Source organism: Rhopilema esculentum, chromosome 19 (assembly GCF_057945365.1).
Source record: "Rhopilema esculentum isolate cy_ngs chromosome 19, ASM5794536v1, whole genome shotgun sequence".
Lineage (NCBI taxonomy): Eukaryota > Metazoa > Cnidaria > Scyphozoa > Rhizostomeae > Rhizostomatidae > Rhopilema > Rhopilema esculentum.
In genome coordinates, this window is record NC_142833.1 from 2134311 (window position 1) to 2162305 (window position 27995).

At 37.9% G+C, this 27995-nt stretch overlaps 3 protein-coding genes across 5 annotated transcripts; 1 reads left to right on the plus strand and 2 right to left on the minus strand.

The window, feature by feature from the left end:
- Positions 1-325: 325 nt before the first annotated feature.
- Positions 326-27550, minus strand: LOC135688591 (uncharacterized). 3 transcript variants are annotated; one of them, XM_065205515.2, is made up of 31 exons: positions 27391-27548; positions 27050-27116; positions 26351-26626; positions 24231-24440; positions 23143-23226; positions 22414-22529; positions 21681-21932; positions 20756-20897; positions 20479-20564; positions 20268-20364; positions 19575-19967; positions 18894-19024; positions 18270-18481; positions 17365-17795; positions 16565-16873; positions 15888-16139; positions 15134-15511; positions 14516-14577; positions 12106-12413; positions 11758-11930; positions 11304-11627; positions 10803-10978; positions 9671-10017; positions 9224-9514; positions 8708-8838; positions 8213-8500; positions 7676-7780; positions 7280-7420; positions 2415-2584; positions 1799-1940; positions 326-1643 (listed from the first exon to the last, which is right to left on the minus strand). In XM_065205515.2, the coding sequence occupies exons 2-31, from the start codon at positions 27104-27106 to the stop codon at positions 1188-1190; spliced, it is 6540 nt and encodes a 2179-aa protein (XP_065061587.2). In that variant the 5' UTR covers positions 27107-27116; positions 27391-27548; the 3' UTR covers positions 326-1187. The 3 variants fall into 3 exon arrangements, with proteins under 3 accessions (XP_065061587.2, XP_065061588.2, XP_065061589.2); XM_065205516.2 differs by lacking the exon at positions 27050-27116 and having other exon boundaries at positions 27391-27550; XM_065205517.2 differs by lacking the exon at positions 27050-27116 and having other exon boundaries at positions 26351-26669; positions 27391-27529.
- LOC135693102 (uncharacterized) lies at positions 4142-4915 on the plus strand. Its single transcript, XM_065211490.2, has one exon. It carries the CDS (start codon positions 4142-4144, stop codon positions 4913-4915), a length of 774 nt encoding a protein of 257 aa, XP_065067562.2.
- Positions 5989-7191, minus strand: LOC135693101 (uncharacterized). The gene has a single exon (XM_065211489.2). The coding sequence runs from the start codon at positions 7174-7176 to the stop codon at positions 5989-5991; it is 1188 nt and encodes a 395-aa protein (XP_065067561.2). The 5' UTR covers positions 7177-7191.
- Positions 27551-27995: the final 445 nt, after the last annotated feature.

Sequence of the window (27995 nt, forward strand, 5' to 3'; positions counted from 1 at the left end):
GCTTTTAAAGGCATAACTGCAACTTCTTCATATTTTTTTAATCAAGAAGCATGCAAATACCTCAAGGCAGTTTAAAACCAGCTAACAAGAAAGCATACAAATTTTGAAAGACCATAGAATTTACTATGACACTTTCAGAACTAGGTAAGTAGCAGGCGGGGATATTTAGGAAAAAACGTAGACAAAAGTCATAAAATAAAAAACAGAGTTCTTCTCTAGATAAAAACCTGTAAAGTTATGGATAATGAACCATGAAAGTACAACTGGGTTTAAAAAGTAGAAATGCACTGGGAAGAAATGAGGATAGGGCAAAAACACTTGAACGTTAGGTTTTCCTTCTCTATATTGATAAGATAATCACAAAATGTTTACAGCACAAATCTAAGACGCCAACTTTTTACAACTTCATAATCAATGGTGTACGGTGTGATTGAGTATTAAATGGCTAAGATCAGATAGGACGAAATGTTTTACAAAATTGAATATATTAAGTTTTTATTGCAAACAGATTTGAAAATCCAGATATTTTGTGAGTAGAGCACCATTGTCGTGGTCGGATAATTAATCATCCATTGTGAAGCTCGTGTGTCCTGCAGTATCTCGCGGATACACGCAGAATCACTACGTCTAATGGTTGCTATGGATAGAGTGTACACATAAAGTTACGTCTCCCATAATCTTAAAATATACAAAATCAGTCTCTGTGTCATAAGCTATTGTGAAAATCAATAGAATCAAAGTCTCTACTCCCCCCATTTACAATTAAGTCGCATATTACAGCTGAAAAATCTAACACGAAGTTAAAAACCCTATCAACTAAATGGTTTGCAGCGTATTGTTGGATCGCAAGTTCGGAGCAAAATATCAAGCTATACGGTAAACAGTAGGCTTTGTTTTTCATATCGTTAAAAGAAAGGCCTATGTAAATAAAAACATAGGAAGAAGAACCATTTAAATGGCATCAAAACGAGAGAGAAGTGGTGCAATACGTGGTTGTCCTTCTACACATGCTGCACTCAGCGATCAGTGAAAGACAACAAATACGTTCTCCAAACCAAGTAGAAACAGATAAAAACTTTGCACTTTACAATAACAACAGAACGTTCGATAAAAAGTCTGAATAACAAAAATGTTAACCCATTAACGAATCAGAAGCTAATATGTTCAGCGCAGTCTAAAACGATCTTCTATTGGTAGTCTTTTCTTGATTTGCTGTGGGCGCTTGAGACCGATGACCTTGGTACCATGCCAGATCTTCTCAGGCCTGCTGTGATTGGAGTGGAACGCTTTGTTGGACTGATACCAGGGTCAGTTGTAGGAGTCATGGCTAGGCCGGACATCTTCAGCTTTTCAGGTGAGATTAAAGATGGTGATGATGATTTTGTGCGCCGCATGTTTCCGTAATAGGGTGTGCTGGTCGGGTATGTTGAATCGCCGATATCAATACCAGAAATCTGGTCGGCCGTTTGATCAAGCTTCAATGTCTCGCGGTCTAGCACGGCTGGCTCGCGGGCAACGCTGTGCAGCGAATCGCTCAATTTGCTGCGTATGTCTTTGATTTCATCTGATTTCTGCGATGTCTTTGTTATAAACGAGTGCTTTTGTTGCATTTCTTTGCTCAGTTGGTCTTTCAATGTGTTCACCTAGAATAAATATTCAAGAAAGGCTCAGCGCATAGCCTCAACGAAACATCCATTTACAATTCTAGGGAATGGAGTACCCCCTTATTTATAGTACGACCCTACACTGTTTTAACATACGGTTCTATCAACAGGGAAGACAAAACTGAGCACGTTACCTGTTCTTCAAGCCCCCTCACTCTCTGCTTGTGAGCACGTTCTCTTGCTTGGTGGGTTCTCTCCAAGTGTGATTGCGCCTGTTTCGACCGTTCTGCTTCGCGATCGATCTCGTCCCTGTGTCTCTCAGCAATCTCCATCAGTCTAACAAAACACCAAATTGATCAATGGTTAGAATGGAGGAGACTATAGAATACCACATGGGGCATGAAATTTCATAACAACCCTAGGCAATTCATAATTTACTCAAGTCCAAAAATGAAGATAGGCGAGTCACCCAAGAAAGGGGGGGGGGTAACTGTATGCCAGGCGAGACACCCAGGAGGGTTTCGCAGTATATGTACACCTAGCTACTTTTTTGGAATAGGCTTTGATTAAAGAGACTATAAAAAATTGTCTACGAAAGGGATGGTAGGAAAGAGAGGAGGGAAGGGATGTCTCCCATTGAAGACCTTTCATTGAGCCTGTTCAAGGTAAAATTACTCTTAAAACCTATCTTTCCAGAGTTTTCCCAAACCAAAAAGTAACAATTTCTTTAAAACAACATAACAAATCAAGTTACAGATACAATTAATGCAAAAAGCCCAATTCAGGATAAAATCTGAATAAAAAACTTACTTTTTGGCATGCGAGTCTTCAGTATCAGCCAAGGTTTGCTGCAATGATTGTATCTGTGACCTCAGTTCAAGCATATCCTGATCTTGCGAATTCAACGATCTGTCTAAAGCAGACCTTTCTTCCTTGACTTTACTAAGCTCTTCCTCTGTGTTCAGCTTGTCTCTCTCAATCTACAAATGGTACAATGTTTTGTAATCAATTCATTCCATTATCCAGCTACACCAAAACTGAAGGCCTTGGCAAAGTAAAATTATGTATGACTTTAAGCGGACACAATACCCTTAAGTTTCATGTGATCTGTGTATTTATCGCTTGCATGCTTTGCAAGGTACTCGAGGTTCATTTAGGGGTGAATAAATCCCAGTAGTCCAAAAACATAAATAGGGGGCTGACTGACCCTGTTTGATTGCACAGCGACAGAAACGCATACGAGGAAAAAACTTGGAACAATTCAATGGATAAGACAGCCGAAATTTACCTGAAATGTATCTCATCTGTAACTTATCAAAGCAAGGGAAATATGGAAGCAAACAAGGATTTTTTTGCAATTTGGCAAATCAACCTGAAACTCTTCACAAAGTTTAATCTTTTTCCGCGTCAGGATAATAGAATAGGTCTGTTTGTTCTTTTGAATAACAAAAATTACAGAAAACATTGCACGCTAATGGGTTGTTGTTCTAGTGCTTAGAATAAAATGTTGATGTCAGCGAACAAGAAAAGCGGCTCTGTTGCGCAGACTCTACTTTCTCTCCTCTTTTAAATAGAGTGTTTATGATTCTGGACGCGCCACATGAAGACGCGCCTGGGGGGTCTAGAAACAAGCGCGGTCGCGACATCCCCCTTGACAGCAAGAGCGTCTTCACCAAAAGTGAACGTGAAAAATAGGAAATCGACGTCCTGTTTTATCGAAGAGAACTTTGCTGTAAGTATTCAGTTATCTTTTATTCATAGCCTATGAAAAGTTCACGAACAATCGAAAACATTTCATTCTTTAAGTTTCCGACGTTTTATCTTGAATTATCAATTATTTTTTATTATTTACAGAATAAACGACAACCGAAAAAATGGCCTATGATCGAGGAAATGCCGAACAGAGAAACCAGACGTTCGTAGCTCTAAAAAATTTAATACAATAACTAGATACATTTAAACTATGTGATATAGTTTTTGTTCTTTATTAAAGCCTGTATGTTATTTTCTGGGAGACACTGCAGTAAATATTCTTGAAGCTAATATAGAAACATTCTTAGTATGAATGCAATATAAATGCCCACAGTGATAGCTTTTTGGAATTCAAATGAAAACCATGTTACTACATTTCAAATGTGTATTTAGTTCACATTTATTATTTCATTGTTCAAGTATGGATATTGAAATGGTAAATTTCTAACAATTTGTTACTAATTCATAGCCTCTAGGATTATTATTTTGATAAGGTTTAGGTTTTCGAATTAGCAGATGCTTTCTTCTTTTGTAATTTGATTTTTATTCAACTATATTTTTAGTTCTTTAAAGGTTGTATCTAGTAGAATTAAAAAATGATTGAACTGATTTGAACTGAGTTAAATTTTGAACAGTTCCGTTTTTTCGCATCTCCTTTTTATATCTAAACTTCACCAAAAATTTGTATGCAGTTTGGGAAGTTATTATCTTTTTTATTCCTGTTTGATTGCTACAAATACTGCCTGACCTTGACTTGCTGAATTATTTAACCATACAGCCAGAAAATGAATTGGACTGATGAGCACAACAACATGCTTTGCAGAGAAGTTCTTGTCGTAGAGCCTTACAAATTTAAGATTGGCTCACGGGAACGTGGTGCTTGTTGGGAAAAGGTGGCAAATAATTTAAATGGTATTGAACACCCTCTGTTCATTGTTGATAAGAGGGCTGTTCGAGACCATATTCTTAAATTGATAAGGGACTTTAAGAGAAAGATGGCTGCAGAGGAGAAGGCAAGTGGGATAACTAAGGAAATGTCCGAGCTAGATGAGGCTATTGAGTCTATAATTGGGAGAATGGAGGGAGCAGAGGAAGAAATTTCACAAGCTGATAAAAGTAGGTGTAAAGAGGTGGAGAGAGAGAGAGAAGCAGCAGAGAACATTAGAAAGAGGGCAATGGAAAGTATTAGAGAAAGTAGGGAGAGGGAGACATCTGAAGGTGGATTTAAAAAGAATAGAATGGAAAGAAAAATGGATACAGCAGTTTATTTGAAGGAAAGGCACGATGAGGAAGTAAATTTGAGGAAGGCGGAGGTAGATCTACGAGAAAGGGAAATACAGTTGAGAGAAAAGGAACAAGAGCAAAATTATGAGCTAAAAAAACAGGAGTTGGCATTAAAAGAAAGGGAAAGGGAAGATAAAGTGAAGGAATTTCTAATCATGGAACAGAGAGAAACCAAATTACTTAATTTGATTCAGCAACAGCAGTTACTCTTCAGTCAAATTTCTCAGCAAAATGTGCAGATACTCAATTTGCTGAAAAATTTGACTGAAAAGTAATGTGTAACCTTTGCTTTTCTTTGGTACAGAAAAATGATTTGAATTTTTGTAACTTGCCTTATGAGATACAATTATCCCATTGGCAACTCAGAAAAATTTATCAGCCTGCATATAAATCTAGTACAATGCTGACAAATGCTGTTGCCAATTCTAAATCTCCATAAATTTGCTGTGATTACAATAAGTCATAAGTACTTTCTTTATCATTAGTTTCAAAATAATTAATTTCTTAATGTCACAAAAATTATGGTGATTTGTTATTCAGTTTCACCTAACTTTTATGTACTCAGAAATATTTTCAAAGGTAAATACAGAACTAGATTTGAAATGATTTTTAAAGTAAAAAAATGTTTTATCAATAGGCGAACCATCAAACATCCTTTAAAGACACATCAACAAAATGAAATATTTATAGAATTTGCCTTATTGTAACTGGAAAAGATTTTCAATGCTAAAATTTGCAGTGGCAAACTAATTTTCTTTGGTGGACAATACAGTTTTTGACTCTAGAATCCAGAAACAACACAAAATCACTGAACATTTAGGCTAAGCTTGAGTTGGTGGAACCTTTAAGCTTTTTTCTATCAATTGTAATCAAATTGCAACTTAAATCATTGTACAAAACACTTTTCAGATTAGTCTGATAACTCATATTTGAAAGAGGGGTTAAACAGGCAAAATTGATGATTATGATACATTGTTGTGGTTATTGATTTGTAAATTTCTAAAATATCACAATTTGGCCTTGGGTACTTACAATTGACATATCTGCTGTGAAATGTTATTTTTTTCTACATTCTATGACCATTGAACTATCACCTATTTCAGTTTGTTATAGTTTCAGATGGAGATACAAAATAGGGATATAGGCCCCCTTGTAAAATTTTTATAGTGTTTTTCTGTTTTCATGATTTGAGAAATTGCCTAAAACAATGCCATGACTTGTCGTGTGTGTACAGGTCTTGGTACTATTGGTGGCTTTTAAAAAAGCCGTTTCTGTTGTCTTGCGAAGATGAGTAAAGATGAATTTGTCTCCTCTGCCAGAATCTTTGTTGATATCTCGAAAATCAACCTTACCTAAAATATTCATCAATGTTTGGAGGTTTCACATTGAAGAATGTTGATGTTGTGGAGCCATATAAACACGTCAGAGCATTTCTTAAAAGGGCACAAACTACATAGATTTTCCCAACAGCACTCATTCCAATTTTAAGGTTTTTCTTAAAATCTATAAACTTAAAATAGTTTGCAATGTCCCCAAAAACCCATTCAACAGCAACACGAACCCTACTCATTGAGGTATTAAAGGCTTGTTCGTCTTCTGTTAAAGGTCTCCTTCTTATGATAGGACATTGCAGGTGAACCCTGTTTGGGTAGGCAGGATCACCATATATGCAAAGGGGCTGCCCTTCTTCAGAGAAAGAGTGCTGTTCAAGTTGGCCTAATAACCCTGACATAGCAAGCATACCACTGTCATGCCTGCGTCCTTCAACGGGCCCAAAAAGATTCGCAATAAGGCCATTCGGAGCCACAACAGATTGAAACTTCAATGCGTGGACTCTTTTGTGTCCGTTGTAAACGACCCTTTGATTCCTAGTTGGTCGACATATTGGCCTGACAGTGCCGTCTTCAAAACCCCAGCAATTTTCCAGTACGGCCCCCTTTGCATGGATGGCATCTGCATACAATTTAAGATTTGCTGGGGATAGGTAAGGTTGATCGATGTCCCTTAGAAGATGTGCGAAGTTGTTGTAAATAGTGTTCACAACAGTGTTAAACATGGTGCACAGCTGTGGGACGGGCCTGCCAAATCTCGGGATCATATCGCAATATCTGCACGGATATGCGAGTCTTTTCAGACAGATGCATAGAGCCTCAACTGCATCCACCTTCCAGCCATTGTAACACCGTATAACCTCAGGGATTTGCAGTGTGTTGACTAGGCCGTATATGTCATTTTTGGCGAATCTAAATTCCACCAAACATTCATCTTCGCGCATTTGCTCGAGGTCAAATTTTGGATACTGCCAATATGGCAGATTAACATGTAAATTTCTTCGACGATTTAGATCATACAAGTGTATGAATTCTTCGTCGTCGATATCACCTAAAAAATGGAGCTCCAGCAAGAAATCGTCCATGGCTAATCTGAAGATAAAATTCGCCGCACGTCCTGATCTAATCGAAATTTCTCGAAAAGACGCGTCTGCTAAAGTCACGTGCCTACAAAGAGCGTCTTCAGATGGCGCGTCCAGAATCATAAACACTCTAATTTCCGAGTCTGCACGCAGGCTACGTCCCCAGCAGCCTATGTAGCTAATACCAAATAAACTTTGTTCTAAGTCATCGAAAAAAACTGCATACCCTATCGAGAGTGGCCTTGAGTGCCTTTTTGTCCTTTTCAACGCGAACCTGGGCTCTTTCAAGCTCCCTCTTCTCCTGCTCTGCTGAAGCCAAAACACGTTGCTGCTGACTAAGTTTCTCTTGGAGTTGTCTCTTGTCCTCCTGAAAATCGAAAAGGCTTTGTTTGAGAAGGGACAATCAACGGTGGGAACAGAGGCATGCCAAGGAACTCCTTGATAAAATGAAAACAATAACAAAGCAAACGTGCCGAAATTGTAGATTTAAAAGGAAAGCAAGATTTGTCAGTTTTATCAATGGTTATGAAGGTAACATTTTTGCTTGAATAACTAAATTTCTAGTTTATCGGACAGCAGAATGATTCTGTCTGTTTTAATGAAACATTGCAAATTATTTCACCTGCAGCTTTCCTACTCGGGTGACGAAATCTTCTTCGCTCTCTTGTCGTGCTTGGACCATTTGATGCAATTTACGAACTTGCTCTTCTAATTCCGATTTCTTTTCCTAAATGAAGCGAGATTATCATCAAAGATTAAAACATCAAAAAAGTTATTAGCTATAAAAGTTATAACACCGTCCACCTAACATTTGCTAACAAATTTGTATTGTGGTTGTTGTGGAGCCTAGTGCGTGGAAAGAAGAAACGAGCTAGGGTTCCTTCAAAACCACGAAGAAAAAGAAAAGAAGGAGAAATAAACAAAAAAATCGGAAGAAAAGAGAACGAAAGGATGAAATGAGGAGATGGAAAGTAGGAGACCTGATTGAAAGAAGAAGACCGAAAGTAAAAGACAATAGCCAGTCAATGAAAGATTTTAAGAACCATTCGATTGTTACAAGTTAGAGTAAACAAAGTAGGGCATTCTTGTCAAAAATTTTTATTTATCGATTTGGCTCGTAGAATGATTTCTTTTAATAAGCTTAATGCTTTAAACTTACTTCTGCATCGTGAATCTCATTCTGCAGCGATCTGCATCTCTCTGCAAGGCCATCGTTGGCTTTCTTCCCTTCAACCTGCGACATTTTCAGCGTATCAAGTCTCTCCTCCAGAACCCTTTTATCGTGCTCTGTAGTGGTCAAAGCTCTTTGCAGCTGCCTAATTCGCTCTTGCAAGCTCAGTATGTTCTGGTTGCTATCGTTTAATTTCATCGAAAGTTCGGTAACCTTTTGTTTACATAAACGCTCTTCCTCTTCTGTTTTGGCCAACGCTGTCGATAACCGCTCCACCTGGAAATATCCCAAACATATCAACAAACAAATACACTTTTCGCAGAAAATACGTTTATACAAGCATTGATAAAAATAGAGAATGCAAAGAAACAATTTTAGCTCGAGGAAAGTTTCGGGTTGCCAACTCAAAACTGTGACATTTTTGTAAGGATCAGTCAAACGACTGCTACAGGACGAACAAGACGTCGGACAAAGCCTACTTACAGTGAGCTGAAGCGACGTCGCCTTTTGTTCGAGGTGTTGCTGTGATTGCACCAAATCATTTATTCTGTCTCGCATTGCTTGTTTCTCAGCCTCACTCTCTTGCAAGGACAGACGAATGCGCTCGAGGTCACCTGACAGAGACAGAAAAACCCAATTATTGCAAGGTGTTTATATCACGACGTTTTGATTCTGAGTGGAATCTTAAGGAGAGGGATTCGGTGACATAAACTGCTTACAGAATCAATGACATTCAAGAGAAGTTGGTTCAATATAGAGGCCGCTGGCAAAGTTATTCTACCAAAGAATTCATCAATGGTAATAAATTTGGCATTATTGCAATAGCATCGATTAACAATCACGGAATGTTGAACTAGAATGCTAAATATTCAAACTTATCGTCCTAATCTTACATTTAGAGATATCTAGGTAGCATTAGAACTCCAACAGCAAATACTGTTGCATTAAAAGCGAAATGAACAGAAGAGGACAGAATGAAATATTCGGTTGTGACAGTACCTTCTAAGCCTCGCTTTTTCAACTCTATTCTTGTGATACGAGATTCCGCATTCTCAATCTGAGATCTCATAGCCTCCTTTTCCTGTTCGACCTTGGTGTCATTGAGCTGAAGCTTTGATACCTTATCTTTCAGCTGCCTTCGATCAGCATCGGACTGCGCAAGACTTGTCTCTAGGGCCTGCATCTTCTCGTTTATGTTCTTCCTCTCACGCTCCAGCCTTCGTATAGTCTCTTCTTGTAGCATCAACGCCGTTTGAGCGCTGCTAAGCTTCCCATCTGCACCTCGTTTGCCTGCATTGAAGATGTTCAAAAAGACAAATCAACAAAACCGTGTGAGACTTTTATTCAGACAATTAAGAACGCATCACTGCAAACAACCTCTGATTAACTACTCATATATTGCTTGATAAAAGAACCCAAGGGAAGCAAAAATCGATCTGAACTCACCGTTCTCACTTTCTTCGAGAGCTTTTTGCAATGTCTGCACTCGCTTCTCGCATTCGTTTCGATCATTTTCTACCTCTGAGAATTGCCTCTGAAGGCTATTTACTTGTGCGAAGGCTTCGTCTCTCTCACGCTCAAAGTCACGCATTTTTTGCGCGAAGTCCCGGAGAGCTACGCGAACAGCCTCGGGATCGATTTCATTGATCGAATCTCCTTTGCTTGGGGATCTTCGAGGCGAAAACGAGTCATCTTTGGTTGGTGACATGTCAACATCTGTTCTAGTTGGTGTTTTGCTTCGGCTGAATGGTGTTCTTCGTCTTGGACTGGGGCTTCGGACTGGAGATGGAGACCTAACAGGAGAGAACATTAAAACCTTCACCATCCATAAAGAATTATTATTCCTATCATTTTACTGGATCTACGCTTATTCCGTATCTGTTTATGAAAGTTTTTTTCTGTCGCATTTTTTACGGAAATAAAAAGAACACCTTGCCAAGGCTGATTGTTAATTTTTTTTAACGGAATCTAACAATCAGCCTTGGCAAGCAGTTGTACAACCAAATTTAACCGAAAGTTAAAATTTCAAGCTCTTCTACTACTTCACTCAGCAAACAGAAACTGAATTTGCTGTAGTAAGTTTATCTTAGACAAACATTTTTGAGGTTCTGCCACGACTCATATCATCCACCGAAAAAAGCTTAATTATTTGTTCGATGTGAAAGTTTAAAGTGGGTCGCTGGTAAGAAAGAGGGCAAACAAAGCTTAAACCCCTGCCGAAGTCTTGGAAACCCGGAGGCCATTCTAAGGGCAAGTTCAACCAAGGTCGATTGTTGATTTACTATAAAATGACGTAGGGGATTAGGAAGGACGTTTTTAGGTGAGTGTACGAGAATAGCCTCAACTATCAACATTGCTCTTGGAGGGGGAGGGGGTGGTGGGTCAGGTGGGGGTCGTGAAGCAGTGATGTTTGGAAAAAAATTATTTAAACCCAACGCAAATTGCTGGGTGTTCCAAGTAGTTTTGGCATGTAGGTGACATCATCATTCGGTTACAGCGGTTATAGCTTTGCAATAGAGTTGGATGGTACTTTTATAAGAGTTGGACGGCAGAAATGAGAAGAAAGCCATAAGAATACCTGGCACGCTCAGATGGCACGCCTCTGATGCCTAGGGTTCGCCGCAATGCCGAATGCAGACTTGTCAGTTTGAATTCAACTTCGTGTTTGGCGTTTTCAATGCGCGTGAGCTGTGTCTCAAGACCTGAGATTCTACCTTCCGCTCCAGAAAGCTTCAGTTTCAGATCAGCTTGATCCTAAAAGATAGGTTTTACGTTAAATCAACATATATTGAAAGACTTTGAACGATAGACAGCCGTTCCTGCTAAAACGCTCTCTACACTGTAAGCAAGGATGTAGTTTAAAAAGGCCAATTCTCTACAATAATGAAAAGGACTCTCGTTTCAGCACATGACATATATCTTGCCGTGTGTACAGCTAGATCTGTCCTTACATAGACCACATTTTGGGAATCCCGACTTTATCACTCTGGAGACAAAATCATTCTCCATTATAGCATCAGGCTATTTTCCACGTATTATGTTACATAAATCATGCTACGCAATAGAGGTATTTATTTACCTGGTTGGAATTTTCTAGAAGGTTCTCCAGGTTCTTTACTTTCTCCTGCGACTTTCCAAGCGCCTTCCTTGCATCGTCAACTGCCATCTGATAGTCTTTCTCCTTCAATCTAAAATCCTCTTCAAAGTCTGCGAGCCTTCTCGCCAGTTGCTGCCCTTCTCTTCTGGATACCTCACGGGCTCCATCTACTTCGGCCAGCTTCTGCTTGGTGCCATAGGCCTCTCTACGACTTTCTTCAAGAAGATGTTCTTCCTTAGCAAGCTGGTCCTTCAAGCTGCTAATTTCCTTCTTTGCTTTCAAGCAATCCGATTCAAGTTGCCTTACCTTGAATGAAGTAGATTGTTAGCATTTCAATAAAAAACATACTTAAACTCATGTCAAACTCAAGGCTGTACATTTCTATGCCATCTATTAGCTTTCGCAACGTACCTTGGTTAAATCATTAAAAACCAACCTGGTTGTGAAGTTGCTGAATTTCCCTGCGAGCTTCTTGGCGAGCCTTCTCGATTTCCCTTAGGTTGCCTCTCATCTCCTCGGCTTCCTTCTGTTGTACTGACGTCTTTTCCTCAAAATGGGCTATCTTCTGTTTTGCTTCGTCCAAACTTCTTTTCAAATTAGCTTTTTCTCCTAATTTGCAAAAAATATCATTAATGAAAACCATTCTGCTACAAACGTGTATCTTCACCTTACAGACAATATATACGTCGAAAAGAGCTTGCAATTTATATAAACATTGGTTTAGGAAACATCTACCTGACAATGTCAAAAAGCATTCTGGGAACAAAAAAAACTAAAGACTCACCTTCCGCCCTCTTGACTTTGCCTCGTAATTCATTTGTGGTTAGTTGAATAGCTTCCTTTTCTTTTTCCTCATCTTTCAGCGCCCTGCGCAGCTCTGCTATTTCCTTCCTCGCAGTTTCCATAGCCTCTTCACCGTGCCTGATCTTTCTTTGTGCTTCAATCAAATCTCTTCGAACAGCATCACGTGATTCTTCTACCATTTTCAACTGCAATTTCAATTCGTTTATCTCCTTGTCGGCATTCTCCTTAACGCGAGTCAAATCTCGAACCTGCAGCTCAAGCTCTTCAATTCGTGCCTTGAAGCTAGCCCTAAATCAAGGCAACCATGAAATATTAATTTGCGAAAAGCATTATCAAGAGAATTCATTGATGAATTCGTACAAGGCAACTGTGAATAATTGATCAAAAATTTCAAAATTTTAGATGACTATTTTGAATAGCCAGTTCTCAATAACATCCTTGCTTTTGTTTAGAGGTGAGAGAAGCAATGAAAAGACGCATTCATACAGAAATTCGTCAATATTAGAACTTTGAGCGACTGATTGATAAAATATGATAAAATCTCAAATCTACCATAACACGATATTCGGTGTTGATGATTGACTTGATAAAGGTTTAGCTCGTGCACACAAGATCTTGCTAATAAAACTGAATTTCCAGCAGTAGCATTAGAAAGAGCTTTGACGTTTGCAGGCGTGACTTCACTTTCTGTTACAAACGCCTACTACGTGTAAAAACAACCTTACATTTATCGAATGACTTCATCTGGAAAGGTGTTATAAAACCCAACGCTCAATCAACAAAAAGAGAAAGTCAACATAAAAAGATAAGAATTAATATCTCTGCGATACAGAGACAATTATAAGTGATTTATCAACTCATCCACTATACCTGGCAAGCTAGGCAACATTCCTAACTAAAAACCTAAAAAACCTGAAAACATAGGAGTAGAATGGCGTGCTTTTATGTACACATTTCATTGGATTAAGACCCGGAACCCATTCCTACAGGTTTTGCGCATTTAGCAGTCGTTTCTGCAAATGACAGTCCGACATGCTGTACCTCAGTGAAACAGACACCAGCAAAACTCGACAATAACGCAAACGATGATTAGCAAAGTTACTTACAGCTTGTCCTTGACAAGTTTGCCCATTTTAAGCAAAAAACTTGAAGGAGGCAGAATTCCATTTACATAGGCAATGATCTCGCTGCGTTTTATCGCAATCGTTTCCATTCTCGAAATCAACACCTATCACGCTATTTCGTTCACGCTGACTCTTCGTTTTCACATAGTCTTATAGACTGTCTCAGATGCCCAACATCAATGTGATAAAACAAAACATGAAGAAGTCACGTGTCCATTTTCAACAAGAACAAAATCACGGACCAAACAGAAACCAACACAAGAAGCACAATGTAAGGATTTTCTAATTTTCCCAGACACAAAAACTTTATCGACTGGTTTTAATAACAGAAACAGGGCATGATTAAGTACATGCTGTAGTGACGGGGGGAACAAAAGCAAAATGATACTCGGTTCAGCAGATGGTCATCACTTTGACAATCGCAAGGGTAATCAACTTGACTTTCGCTCATTAAGTGATTCGATTGATTGAGCGTTAATCATGACACATGATTGATCATGAATACCCAGCATACGTTTCGATGCGCTATCAAAGACTGATTAATCTACCAAGGTCTCCATTAGTGATTCGCTGATAGCCCGTTCCTGTGCTAAGTCAGACGTATGCTTGATGATCAATGTAGAGCGATCTTTTAACTAGCTAAGAGAGACTGATTAATCTATAAAACAATCAATCTCTCAAACAACAACATGATTGTTCAAGTGTCGATTCCAGAACATAAATATTGTCGGAGAATTGAAAATGTATGCTTATTGCTTTGTCTAAATAATAAAATTGCATAGTGAACAGCTTTGTGTCACGACAAACCAGTACAAAGTTCGACATTTATTTTGTTTCAAACATCAATCGCCAAGAAATGAAATTTCATACGCAAAAAGATTCCAAGATAAATGAAAGCTCGCCATAGTTACAAGAAAGCAAATTGTAAAAAAGACTATTTAAAGCCAATAACTGTACACTTTTCTTATTTTCTCATAAAATTCTTACACCACAACCAAGTATCTAGGCGATTCACAGGATCGTTATTGCACACGACAGGAATGCTTGACAATATTCATGTGACATTTTCCTTGTGTTCATTCATGACGATATTTGAAATATTACTATCATGGGTGAGCTCTTAATGCTTAACCCTAATCAAGGCATCAAAATTCGTTATGAGGTATATAATTTAGCATCATCACAGATAAGAAGAGCAGTCAGTAAAATGGCAAAACGTTTGGAAGAATCTGTAGAAAAAGGCTGCATCTACCCCCGGATACTTACAAGGACTCTTCCAGCTGGTCTTTGGTTTGTTTCAGCTCTCGCTGTGTTGCGTTCAATGCAGCCTAGAAGGAATAGAGAGAAAAACACGGATCTTAGTAGGAAATACTGAAATATTCATGCCGTAAATTAGCGAATAGCGAAACAAAGTACAGTTTTGTTTGAAGAAAGAATCTGCAAAACGCGAATGTTATCGTTAATAAATCAAACTAATCGATGCTTTGCGGTAATCATGCTTTCGGCAAAATGCAAGAGGCACTCAATGGTTTCCATTCATCTTGAAAATCCTAGATAGATCAATAATATATTATTCCATAGTTTTGCATTGTAGAATCTTATTTCAGTAAAAATGGAAAAATTAATTTATCAAGATGGTTGACAGTGAAGGGTTAAGATAAATATTTACTTTTCCACTTACAAGCGAAGCCTGGGTCATTAGTACTGTAAGCTACTAGGCGAAATGGGGAAATACCGTGCTTGAATTCGACTTCCACTCCCGTAAAAAAATTATGACCTTCCTTTTGATCCCCATTCTGTATCGTTTTCCTATTCCTGTTTAATAGTAAACCATGTCCAAAGTTTTATGAAGAAATACCAACGAAGTGGAATACCGAAGCTTACCTTATCTTGTTCGGATTTGCTGAATGACTCTCGTTTCACTCGATCAAGGTCGGCTTTCACACTGTCCAACTCATCTTTAACTTTGTTTCCTCTCTCAACCAACGAAGCCTTCTCGTTTGAGGCCATATGCAATGCTTCCTGTTTCTCGCTCTCAGCCATCACAAGCATTTCGTCTCTTTCCTTTTGAACTAAAGCTACTTCGTTTATCAAAGCTGCCTTCTCCTTTTCATACTTTTGAGCGAGCTCCTCAAGCTCTTCTTTGAGTTCATTGATAGCGTCCTCCTTGTCTTGATTGGCCTGCAAAATGCAAGTGTCCTTTTCTTGGGAAAGTCTTTCAACATCTTCCTCGTTTCTCTGCTTTGCACGATTGATTGCAACCTAAAAAGGTAGAAATATATTTAGCATTTGCATATTGAATCTAACTTAACTACCGCAAATCACTAGCAATCTAGTTGCAACTGAAAGTTACTAGACAAGTGTGTGACGTTTCAAACAGTAAATTCGACAATATACTGTCGCATTTGCTCCTAATACTTACATCTTCTTGGATTATTAACTTTGTAGAAATTGCAACGTTTTCATGACACAACTTATGTGTATCAAATAGAAATCTGGGCTTCAATTACAGGCCAATAACATTGCAGTACAATTGATCATCTCATTGTATCAAAAAGCATATTTATCCATAATTCATTCGTGACTGTTATGGACAAAAAGAGCATCGCTTTGCTTAAAACTAGACACAGGCTCTTACCTCATGATCTCGGTTCGCAGCAGCAATGTTTTGTTCCAGCCCCTCGATCACCCTGTTCAGTTTGGTTTCTTCAATTTCTCTCTCCTTCTTTACTCTAGCAATGTCCACCGCAAGGGCCTCCTTTGCTAAGCGCAGCTCCTGGTTCTCTCCCTCTAATTGTTCTTTACGTGTTTCCAGCTTGCCTGCTGTCTGCTGGATTTCGTACAAAGCAGTTTCAAGGCTTTCCTTGTCACTTTTCAAGCTAGCATTGGCCTAAGGATGAAAATTTGACAACAAAGTTTAATAATGGAATGCCAATGTCAAATCATAAAACGTTTATATTATAAGCCAGCCGAATCATAATAAAACTTGTTATCAGGCTCTGTAAACTCTTCAAAGGAACCAACCATTCAACATCCTTCTTGTACAGAACCTAATGAAAGCTTCTCGCAATAAATTCTTAAGGATATCAAAAATGTGTTCTCCACTCATTGAAAAAGTATGATGGCTATTGCTTTAACAATCCACCAGGTCCAAAGCCAAACAATTCTAAGAAATGAACTCAGTTAAAGGCCTGGGAAGAGTCATTATTGACTGGCGTCAATTCAAACTAGGCACAAGCAGTTCCCAATCGAAAATGGTCTTCAGGGTATTCAGAGATTTGGCTCCCCCTATGCGCCACATGCAAATTTACTCACCTCAGACATCGCACGGTTATCTCTCTCTGAGCCAGTCAGCTGAACAATGAGATTGGACTTCTCCTTCGTGAGGTCCTCCTTTTCGCGTGCAAGCCGCACCACGTTGTTGCTTTGGCGGTCCAATTCTCGTCTGGCTTGAAGCAACTCATCATGGAAGCCATCTCGTTCACGTGTCACCTGATTCAGATTTTCGATCAATTCTTTCCTCTCTCTGTTTACTTCAATCAACTCGCTTTCCAATTTTTCACGCGTTGCTTCTGTCATGCTTAGATTCTGATCCAACGTCGATTTCTCGGTGTCTAGGTCAACCTAGTTATGCAAAAACAGCATCTCCTTAGTGAAAGATCTCAGACCAGAGAAAATTAAAAAGAGGATTCACTATGTGCCGTGTCATTTACAGAAGCAAGGCTTCTTAAATTTTTCTCAAGGTAGGACAAATGGGGATCTATTTACGGGAGCTACAAAAAGATATGCATTGTGAGGGTGACTAGCTTTCGAAATAGGTTTTACCGGGGGGAAAACGAAAGTACTGCCAACCAAGGGGGCTGTAGGTGGTGTGAGTAGAGGTGCAAGACACCCCCCTAATTATTCATGGGTTTGTCGCTAAATCTTCAGTTGGTGCGAAAATCTTCATCTTTGTCTTCGTCAGTAAATTATACTTCTCATGACCCTCCAGCAACCCCCCCCCCCATCCCCCCCAAGATTTTTTACCGTTCGATCAAAAGAAGTCAATGAAACCATAGGAGCAGATTAATTTGTGTACTGTCCTCACTGTTTCCCAGAACGTCTCCCCGACTCACCTTTTCTTGCTCCACTCTAATCAGTTCTTCACGTATGCTTATTTTTTCTTGCTCGATTTCGTTCTTCTCATTTCCCAGAGCATCTTTCTCAAATTCCATATGCCTGATAATCCTGGTTAGCTCAACTTTGTCCATCCCCAGGGCTTCATTCAAGCTTTGCAGTTTGATCAAAGCGTCCTTCAAAGCAAGCTCCTCGGTCTTTACCCTGTTTATTTCCATTTCCACTTCCGCCTTTGAGAGCTCAGCTTTTGACAAAACCTCCGACAGGTGGGATTTTTCTTGTTCAATCACCTCTTTCTCAAGAATAGCTCTGTTAAGCTTTTCTTTCAGATCAACACACTCTTCCTTGATACTAGAGAGTTTAGCTTCGAGATTTTCCACAATCAGCTGTGAGCGCTTCAGCTCACTGAGCAACTTACCTCGTTCTTTCCCTAAAACAAAATCAACACGCTGTTCAGAACTGCTAATAGGTTTACTACAGCAGGTGATCAAAACGCTTGTTGTAGAAAGAAATGCTAGTTGATAAACTTCAAATCTGAAGTCAGAAGAAAAAAAAACTGATGTTTATGCCGAAAGTAAAAACTATTTTTTCTGCTAGCCTTACAAGCAGATGCATGTGTTGAGAAAGAAAGAGGGGCGTGGTTGAGATGAGGAGAAAGTCGCGTAAATATGGTTTCACAACTAGCAAAATTGATCAATTTCAAATATCTTTCTAAGATCTATTTTGTGAACTGGTGACATAGATAAGGTGACGAAAATCAACAAAACTTCTCATTGGCCCGACCTAGTTCCCAAAAAATGTTCGCTAAACCCAAAGGAATCGATCACCCAAACTCTATTTAGGGCATATCGATAACTAACTTCACTGGAAAACAAATATGAGCAAACAAAAATGAAAATGAAACCTGAATCATCTTTCTCATCCTCCAAATGATCTCTTGTCCTGATCAGATCAGTATTTGCGAGTTTAAGTTTTTCAACTTCAGAGGTTAGCTCCTCAACATGCTTGGCTAAAGAAGACCTTACTCTGTCTAAATTCTGCTTGTCGTTGCTTGATAAGTCGAGCTGCTGCTTAAAACGGTCCCGATCGCCTGCAACTTCCACCAATTTTCTTTGCCTGTACAAAAAAATAAAATTTGATAGAGAACAAGAGAATAAGATCCTCAGTACACTCTTCACTTAAATTTTTAACTTTTCTTTAAATCATGACTGTTATATTTCCAGTTAGTACAACAACAATCGCTATTCACACAAAGCTGTACATACTCAATACAAAAAGTACAAATCATGTACATATTCAATACAAAATATAAGTCCCCGCCCGTTCAAACTTAGAACTCTTTCAGCACGGGATTTCTCATTATTTCGTTTTAATCAATACGAGATTCAAAATTCAAACGTGCCTTCCACGACCAGAGTTTCTGACTATGCGTCTTTTTGACCATGCAAAAAACGAAACAGCTTAACAAATTTGTTAAGATTGCTTCAATATCCAAATGTCAAATAAGGTTCTTTCAAATTTTCCTTACGTTCTGTCAAGCTCTTCATTCAACTTGTTAGCATTTGATTCGATTTCTTTCTTCTGCTTGGTCAAACTGTCAATTTGTTTCCTGGAAACGCTAGCATCATCCTTTGCCGCGTTCAACTTTGACTTGAGTTCCTGTGGAAGAGTACAGTAATAAATACAAAACACATTCTGCAAAAAGAATATCAATAAATAAAATACAAAATGACAGTGGTATTAAGAGGATGCTTTAGACACATACAGTCGTATGGATAAAAAGTTTTATCTGTTAATTTCATTACAAGCTTTCTCTGTATTTATCGCTAACAGGCTTTCATAAGTTATATCAATCAAATTGTCTCATATTGAAAACCTTAAAAAATTTGTTAAAAGTGAACCTATTTTTATTAATTAATCTAATAAACTAAATATTATAACACAAACTAATTAACTGACTAATTCTTTATAAAAAATGCGTCTCTAAGTCTATTTTATCTAAATCTGAAAAGGATGTAAGATAAACAGCTGTTAGATTTCAGCTCCTTCAACTTTAATACATTAATGAATAAAAGAATATTGCTTCTAAAAAATTGTGAGGTGATAAATGAACTTTTTAAAAGTTTTGATGAAAACGACTTTTTGTAGCACAACACTCCTAGAACATAAGCTAACAACGAAAACAACATGCATGGGTTTACAGGCCTACCTGCACCTGCAGTTGGCGCTTCTTCAAAGCCGTTTGAACAGCAGACACTGCGGAGTCAGCAAGCGCAGGCGTCCTAGCCCTTGTTGGCGACAAAGACCTCAACCTAATAGCACGGGATGGTGAGGGTGAGCGGTTTTTGGTGGTCACGCGTGTGTATGGGGTAGAAGTGACGTAGCTACCCTCTAGCTCTTCTCCTTCTTCGGTGTCAATTTCCTCCATTCCATCGCCAGTTGGAGAGCCTACCATTTTGGCAGTCATCTCTGTATCACGAATGACAGTGTTTGTAATCTCGCGAAGAGTTGTATGGAGTAAATCTGCCTCTTCCTTCACAGCTAGAACACTCGCTTGACTTTCCTTCTCCCACTTCTCACTCTGCTCAACAATACCATTCTCCTGAAAAGCCAACGAGATTCATAGGAAGTTTTGATCGTCTATTCACTTAACAATTGCGAAAATTGTTTGACAGCTGTATGAAGTTCTCGCCCCATATTTAGGGGCTAGGCCAAGAGGAAGTCTCAATAATCATTTATCGAAAGGCTTAATTTTCTAAATAATTCAGCCATTTTCAACAGGCGAGTCGCTTTACGATTGTGAAAATCATTCGGCAGTTACCTGAATTTCTCGCCATTCGCTCAGTTGAGGTGGCACTATTCGTTTTTCAGATAAAAACTTAGATCAAGCTTTGAAACTTACCAAACCAGACAGCCTCCTAGTAAGTGCATCGATCTCTTCGTCCTTCTGGTTGTTTTCTTGCTGAAGCTCCTTGCATAGTTTAGTCAGTTCGTTTATCCTTTGGGACGAGAGACAAACTGTCAGATATAAATACACGATACCGGTGAAGTAAACTATGGTGGTATTTATATATATTTTAGATGAATGAAATTGTAGTGAAAGTTAAACATACTTCTGAGCGGCATTGGCAGCGTCCGATTCGAACTTCGCTTGCAGCTCCATCGATTCCTGGACCCTTTCACGAAGTTGACGCTCAGTCTGTTGGCGAAAAATTGAGAAGAATAAATGAAGTGACAAAGGAAAGACGAGAAAGGATAGTTACTTGGAGAAGAAAAGATTCGATCAACATGTATGCGAAAAATCAAAAATTCTTTTAAGGCTACATAATCTGATGAAACAAGGTGAAGCCATGAAGCCGAATATTTGATATTTGATGTAGAAAATGTTACCTTTTCGCGACTACTTCTTTCTCTTTCCAAGACAGCAGAGGTATTTGATTCTGTACCTCGTTGGACTCTTTCCAGGTTGATGCAAGAACTTTGAATTGTACGCGCAGATTTGTTGACTTCAGCTCGCACCATTGTCAATTCCCTATAGTAAAAAACAAAGTCAGTATAAGGGAAATAGAAAACAGAGGCCAAGTAAAAAGCTTACCAAGACTGTGAACAGCCAGTTGGACACCCGGTTTATGGCTCATCAAAAGCCTTCCAGGTTTGCAAAATAGGAATATATTCGAAATAGCAAAAGGGGGTAGAACAAGCTCAACTCACAGCTGGTTCCAAAACAGACAACTTGGAGTATGGCTGCCCCCACAGTGAACTATAAAACTCTCCCCAGAGGACAAAAAACTTTCGTATTTATAAATAAGAAGTTAAATAACGACAGCATACAAAAACTAAAATTTCAAAATGGGAGACGGCAAAATTTCTCGACTGAAATTTTTGCAATAGGCAATTATCTTTATGAAATATAATGGGCTATTTTCACAAAGTCACCAAAACTTTGCTCTTGGACTAAAACCTACAATGGCTGTCAAAAGAAGTTGGAAAACCAAGACCGCCCTTGTAATAAATGCACTTGTTACACTGTTTCCGCTTCCACTTCATTTTCAATAATTTTCTAGTCGGAATCCAACATTGGGGAGGGAGGGGGAACGGAGGGAGAGGGAGGGGGAACGGAGGGAGAGGGAGGGGAAACGTTGTGTAGGAAAGATAATGAGAGTATTTCAGCACTTTTGGCGGGCATTGTAGTTTGCTTTGATAATTAAAAAATGACATTGCTTCCTGAACACTTTAAACATAAAACTGTTAAAGATCACAACTGGACCTCCATAAAATTGAACTAGCAAATTAATATATAACATGTATCAGTTACTTTTGTGCTTGGATCTTCATTTCGTTGAATTGTCTTCTGAATCCATTGACTGTTTGCCAGAGGGTAACCAATCTATCGTGTTCTTCACTGAAATATTTCTGTTCCTCTTCTTCCCTCTGTTCCAGTTCCTCTTTTGCCTTGTTCCAATCAGCAGTCAGCTTCTGGACTTCCATATTTAGGCTATTATTTGTTTGATTTGCTTGTTCCAGTTGTTCTCTTAGCATATTGTTAACGTGTTGGAGGCTTGAATTTCTACAAGATTAAAAATATATACAATAATATGGCAAAAAAACTACTAGTAATCATAGCATTGTGTTTCCGGAAAACTGATATATTCTGCTTGCCTTTAAAAGCAACTGAGTGCATTCAGATCCATTTAGATGGTGTATCCAACAATTTAACATTCACATAACAGCCAACCAAATCAGACCACATGGTGTTTGCTTTGCTGTTAGATCACAGAAAACCATGGAAAATAATATTCAGCCTAAAGAACAAATTCCTTGATGGTGAAACCTGACATTATACTGATAATAGATAGTAACATAAATCCAAGACTTTTCTCATTCAATTTCCTTTTAAGAACGAAAGATAATTCAACTAGGGCTGCTGGTATAACAATGTCATGGGTAAATTTTTTCTGTATAAGATTACGCACCCTTGGAATACTATAATAGATTTCAGAAACCAAAATTGATAATAAATTAAAAATAATTCCAACAATTCAAAAAACCTTTGTTGCTCTTCCTCTAGCCGAATTAGTGTATTGTCAAGGTCAGTGCTATGTTCTTCCTCGGTTTCCCTTAATCGCCCTTCATAAGCTTGCAAGTTGGCGGACACATTTTTCAACTGATAAAGAAAGAGCAGCGAAAAATATTAACTAAATAAATAAAGTAAGAGTTTCATTATGGAATCTTGAAAGCGCAATAATTTCACAAATGCTTTTTCCTAAAAACAGTGTTCAATTCTGTTCAATTCTGTCTTTAACATTTATGTACATATAAATATAAGAATAGAAAATAAAAATATGTTACAGATAAAAAAGGTTACATGGTGTATATATAATTTAGATTGAAACAACCTTATTCAAAACGACTAGACTTATTCAAACCTGTTTATGCTTTGCAAAGCAAATAAATAAGCTTTATAAAAATATGTATGGAATCAATACAAACAGACTAAACTTGTTAATGTTTTCAAACCAACAAGACTTGTTCAAACCAACTAGACTTGTTCATGTTTTGCAAAGTAAATAAGAAAACTTTATAAAAATATGTATGGAATCAATACAAAACATAAGCATTTTGCAACTTCTGAAGACTTTATTGCTAAGAGATTGTAACAACATCTACTTCGTTCTATAACATTTTTGTTGTAGTTTTGTAGTGCCTGCAGTTGAAGAATTATAATTGTAGCTTTGCTTCCAAGGCCAATACATTATATGCACATAAAAACTACTCACCTCACTCTGCACTTTTTCAAGCTCTTTACTCTTATCACTCATACTGTTGTCTAGCTCCCCACATTTCCTTTTGTACTGTAAAACCTTAAGTACAAAACAGAAGCATGATAGAAACAGACAGAGAAGAAACATCATAGAAAAGAAGTATCTGATAAAACAAAGTGATTGGGTGTAAAAAATACAATTGAGTGTTTTAGAAATAAACAAATATCCGGCTCTCGTTAACAACTTTTTTGAAAAATCTACTAAAAATGATGCTTCAGATACTGTTAACAGTCAAAGTGACTTGACTATATTGCCCTGCGTATTGTTTAAAGGCTTTTGTAGATCGATTCCAAAACTGCTAGATGGAAAGACAACCGGGCTCTGCCAATCATCCAAATTTTTCTATAGGCACGCAGCACTGATTGATCAAATATATCGGTCTTGTGCTTGCGTTTTTCTGATTGGTTTATTTCGATCCACAACTGGGTATATAATTTTCATCATGTTCTTTCAGACCTTCATTCTGATGTTTTATGCTCTGAGGAATGTCAGACAAAAAAGCTTTTAACTGGATATTTTTAAGCCATTAGGATTTGGGAGTTAAATATCTCATTCCATTCCTAGACCTCTGAAGGTTCAAGTCTTTACTAAGGCACAAAATACACAAGGTTCACCTACAGTCAGAAACTAACAAGATATGTCTCGCTTTTAACAATTTCTTTACATTTACATGAAACACGCTGAATTTCTGATATCATATAGATCTTATAAACAATATTAACACCAAAAATTTGAGCACTGCCTTTGCTTAAACAGTTTATAAATCCCCCCTCTCTAAAAACAGGACTTGCCATACAACGTAATTATTAGCCAGGACTACTGACTTTGAAAGCTGAAAAAATTTACTTTTGGATCAAATGGGATGCAGATTATTGCAGGCAAAAAAGGCTTATCATCAGCATGTTACCTCATAATTAATGCATTAGTATGTTTGTAATTACTTTTGCACATCTAGGTCAAATCTGCACAAAAATTTTGGCTAAAGGAATAAGAAACTAGTAAACTTGCAATCCACAAAAAGAATTATCTGAATTATTTAGTACCTTGCTCTGAAGCTTCTGTATAAGCTGAGCCTGCCTCTGCTGTCCATCTTGATAGGCTTGTAGTTTTCGCTTGTAATTTGCATGCTCCTCGTCTAGCTTTTGCCGCAAAATGGCATTCGTTTGCACCAAAGATTCACCTGGTCCTGCATCTCCATTGATTTTAGGTGAATCTTCCATAACTACTCGACTTTTTAAGGTAGAGTCTCCAACCTAGAGATCACCAGCAGATTATAGAAACCGGAAAATGAAGTTCTTTGTTAAAGAGAGCTATTTTCAAAGTACTAAATAACTGGCAGTGAAGGACCACACAGATTAATTGTCAATGCCCTGAAGTGTAAAAACTTGAAACTTAAGGGCTTTGAATTCCAAGGAAAGGCACCATGCTAGAATGTTGAGGTATGTACATTTAATGATGCAGATATATCTGCTGGATAACTAAGTTCCTTTTCTTTTACACATCGCTCATTGTCACACTTTTGTGTTACCAAAATATTCTGGCTGACTTTTGCAATGAAACAAAACAATGGTGAAAGGAAGTCATATGAAGATGGAAGGAAGTCATAGACAATTGGAGTGTTTGTTTTCTGTCAAGTTTAGATAATCTATGCCTTAACTTCTAGGGTAAACCTGGAAATTAGAGTAAACTGTTATTCAAACAAACAAACTTTTAAAATACATTTTACCTTAAAATTGTGTCACATGCCCCTTTGTTACACTTTGATATTAAGTTTTGCATAATGAAATATGTGGCTAATTTTATTTGCTGATCAATGACTTACCTAAAGGGAATTAATTTTCAAAACCACAAGGTCATAATATTACTTTGGTGACCTCATTTTTTAAGGACTTAAAAACAGTCTTTAATGTCACATGATTAATCATATATCTCATATTAATTTTGGGTCAAACATGACCAGGTATAATACTATTCAGCCTGCAAAGGGCTTTCTGCAGCCTCAAATGTGATTTCCAAATAAAAATCAGGAGGATTCTACATCAAAAGTTTTATATTTTCCTTATTTACATAAAACTTTCTAATTCACTGCTACTACCATTTACTGCATAAAAACAGGGCAACAATGAAAAGTAATTTAATAGATAAGGCCAGTTTAATTTCAATTCAAAATATGTTTCACTGGTCAACCAAAAGGAGTGAAATGTTTCTCAACTATCTTAATCAACTAACTCAACTAACTTCCTGTTACTCCCAATTTCGAAAGGTAAGCAAACGTCAAAACTTGAATTGATGTCTTAGGGACTGACGGAACAAAGTTTGTTTCCCTTAATCCTTTGTAGTGATATAGTAAACTCATTGATCAAATGGAACAATGAAAGAACACATGTGTTGGTTATCCCTCTGTGACAAAAACAAAGGAAAACAACGATGAACGTCACAAAAGGTCAATAGCCAGACAATAAACAGAAGAGATTATCGTTGAGACATGAACAAAGGAGACGTGGCGAACTCCTTTTGTGTCCCAAGTCCGTTGTCAAGGTGACACAGGATGCAAATGGTCCCTGGGTTGTACTTTCTTGCAATGAAATACAACGAGAACGAATCTATTTGTTATTAACAAGAAAATGAGAAAAAAATTAACTGAACATGTTCTAGATACGAAAAATAAAATCTTACTACATTTGAAGGGTTGTTGAAATTTTACTGGTCGTTGCCCCTAGATACATAAGAATGCAAACCAGGCTTATCTCAAGTTCTTCCACACGAAACTGAGCAACGGTTGTTCAGATTTCAAAAGAAATTCTAGAATGGGAACCCCTCCGAGTCTCACATGGCCAACTCGCTAAGGGGCGTTTTCGCGGTAAACAAGTACTTGTAAATAACAGGCAGCTTTTTCATAATGAATTGATGGGTTTAGTTTCTTTGCAGATCAATTTTTTCGTTGCGAGAATTTGAATTTAACATAGTCCTCGCACTAAACATTGTATTTGCACAAGGCTGGAGAACCGTTAAAGAAAGTCTTAAAAAAGCTACAGATAAATGAGACAGAATATATAATTGTTGCGGTCTGATGTGTTTGCAGTTAGACTTGCCTCCTACGTAAAACTTACTCTCGCTAACAAAAGTGACTAGGCTATCGACAAACAAAGGTTTAGAAACTAACCTTCTCACTCAGAGCCGAGTACTTTGAGCCTATTTCGTCTCTCTCTGCCCTCGTGGATGCGAGCAAGTCCTCTAACTTTGACAGCTCATCTTGCAGCAAACGGTTCTCGTTTGCAAGACTTGACTCCCGTGACATTGTTGTTGTGCCAGGGGGAGATATTGATCTTGTTACAATTTCTCTAATTCGAGCAGGAACGTTCAGTGGGTCATCGAAATTAGCAAATCGTTCACTAGAATGACTGTCCTCTCCAGCTGACAGGTGATCTTCCTCAAGTTTCTACAACGTTGAAAAAACTTTTTGAATGGTTTTATAGATGTTCCTAATAAGGCAAATTACAGAAATATTGACACTCTATTTTTTAGAGAATCAGACAGCGAGAATTTGAGTGATGAAATGTTGTAGTTCTTTATCGAGTACTCTAGCTAACATTAGGCTAGACTTTGGATACCTGGACGAGAAAAAATTTCTTGTGGGCGGTTCAAGATCATGCTTATAAGCTTTGTTCCCGAAAAAAGAATGAAACAAAAAGTTTTAGCTAGCAAATATTGAATCGATTTGTTTAATAGGTAAAAAGCACAAATCCATGCAAAATTTATCAAAATAAATTTGAATCACAATTACAACACAATGCAGTACTACACCAAATATAAACATCCACTGACTGTTGACTCGCAGTTATCTTGTTTAAAACAATCATACCTTGATAAAATTACTGAGATCCCCTAGGTTATCTGCCTGGTCAGCTAAGAAACTCATTTGATGGCAACTAAAATGAGGAAAGCTGGATTCAAATTTTCATCGCCGAGCCAATTTCGCGAGAATTTCTATGCTTTGCCGGTTTTACAATGCAAATGCAAGTGAACGAACGTCATTACATTTGAGATGGCTTGAAAAAAACATGTTATTTGATTTCTAAGAGCGAAAACCACAATGATAATAAAAGTAAGAGTACAATTATTCACAGCTTCGAGTTGGATATTAGGCCTGTGTGACAAATCCAAATGAAAATTGCAGGTAAGTGATAAGTATGAGGTTCTTACAATGCCAATGCGATAAAATGCGGTTCAAGACAATCAGAATTGCAGGTGTTACCAAAACAACTCTGAAGACTGCTCCTTCTGCTGCCAGAACTGTGATTTACCAACCATTCAACTTGAAACCTGCCCACTGATACATCGGAGAGTCACCACGCGCATTCTAAACTGAAGACGCGCTAAATTCAAATTTAATTGGCCCACAGAAACGAGGTTGCTATTGTTAGAGGGCAAACAAAAGGAAACTCTGCACTCGCATTGGTTTCCAAGGAAGAGGCTTATTTGCATTTGTTTCTGTCTCGTTTACTTTTTAACGAAACATCCTTTTTCGTTTTCCACTGAAATCTAGGTGTATCGTAACAGGAAAATTTTCTTGGCGGAAGCTGTGCAGTGCAAAATATCAGCAAATTTAACTCCTATTGTTTTTATAAATGCCATTTCTCATTGCGTGAATTATTCTTCGGCGTATTCGTTAATTCTGCTTGCTGTTAAATTCAATATTTAATGCTTTTTTCCGAATTATGTTAGCAAAAGCCATTATAGTGTAAATAAGAGGCAGGTCGTTATGGCATTAGCCCCCAGCCCCTTCCACGACACCCCCTATATGCAGT

Excerpts from the sequence above, each read along its gene's own strand:
- LOC135688591 (XM_065205515.2), bottom strand. The coding sequence starts at position 27,106 with ATGAGTTTCTTAGCTGACCAGGCAGATAACCTAGGGGATCTCAGTAAT. Across the intron at positions 15,512-15,887 it reads CTGCGAACCGAGATCATGAG|GTTGCAATCAATCGTGCAAA; the intron begins GTAAGAGCCTGT and ends CTACCTTTTTAG. Across the intron at positions 7,781-8,212 it reads ATGAGATTCACGATGCAGAA|GAAAAGAAATCGGAATTAGA; the intron begins GTAAGTTTAAAG and ends CGCTTCATTTAG.
- LOC135693101 (XM_065211489.2), bottom strand. The coding sequence starts at position 7,176 with ATGATTCTGGACGCGCCATCTGAAGACGCTCTTTGTAGGCACGTGACT.
- LOC135693102 (XM_065211490.2), top strand. The coding sequence starts at position 4,142 with ATGAATTGGACTGATGAGCACAACAACATGCTTTGCAGAGAAGTTCTT.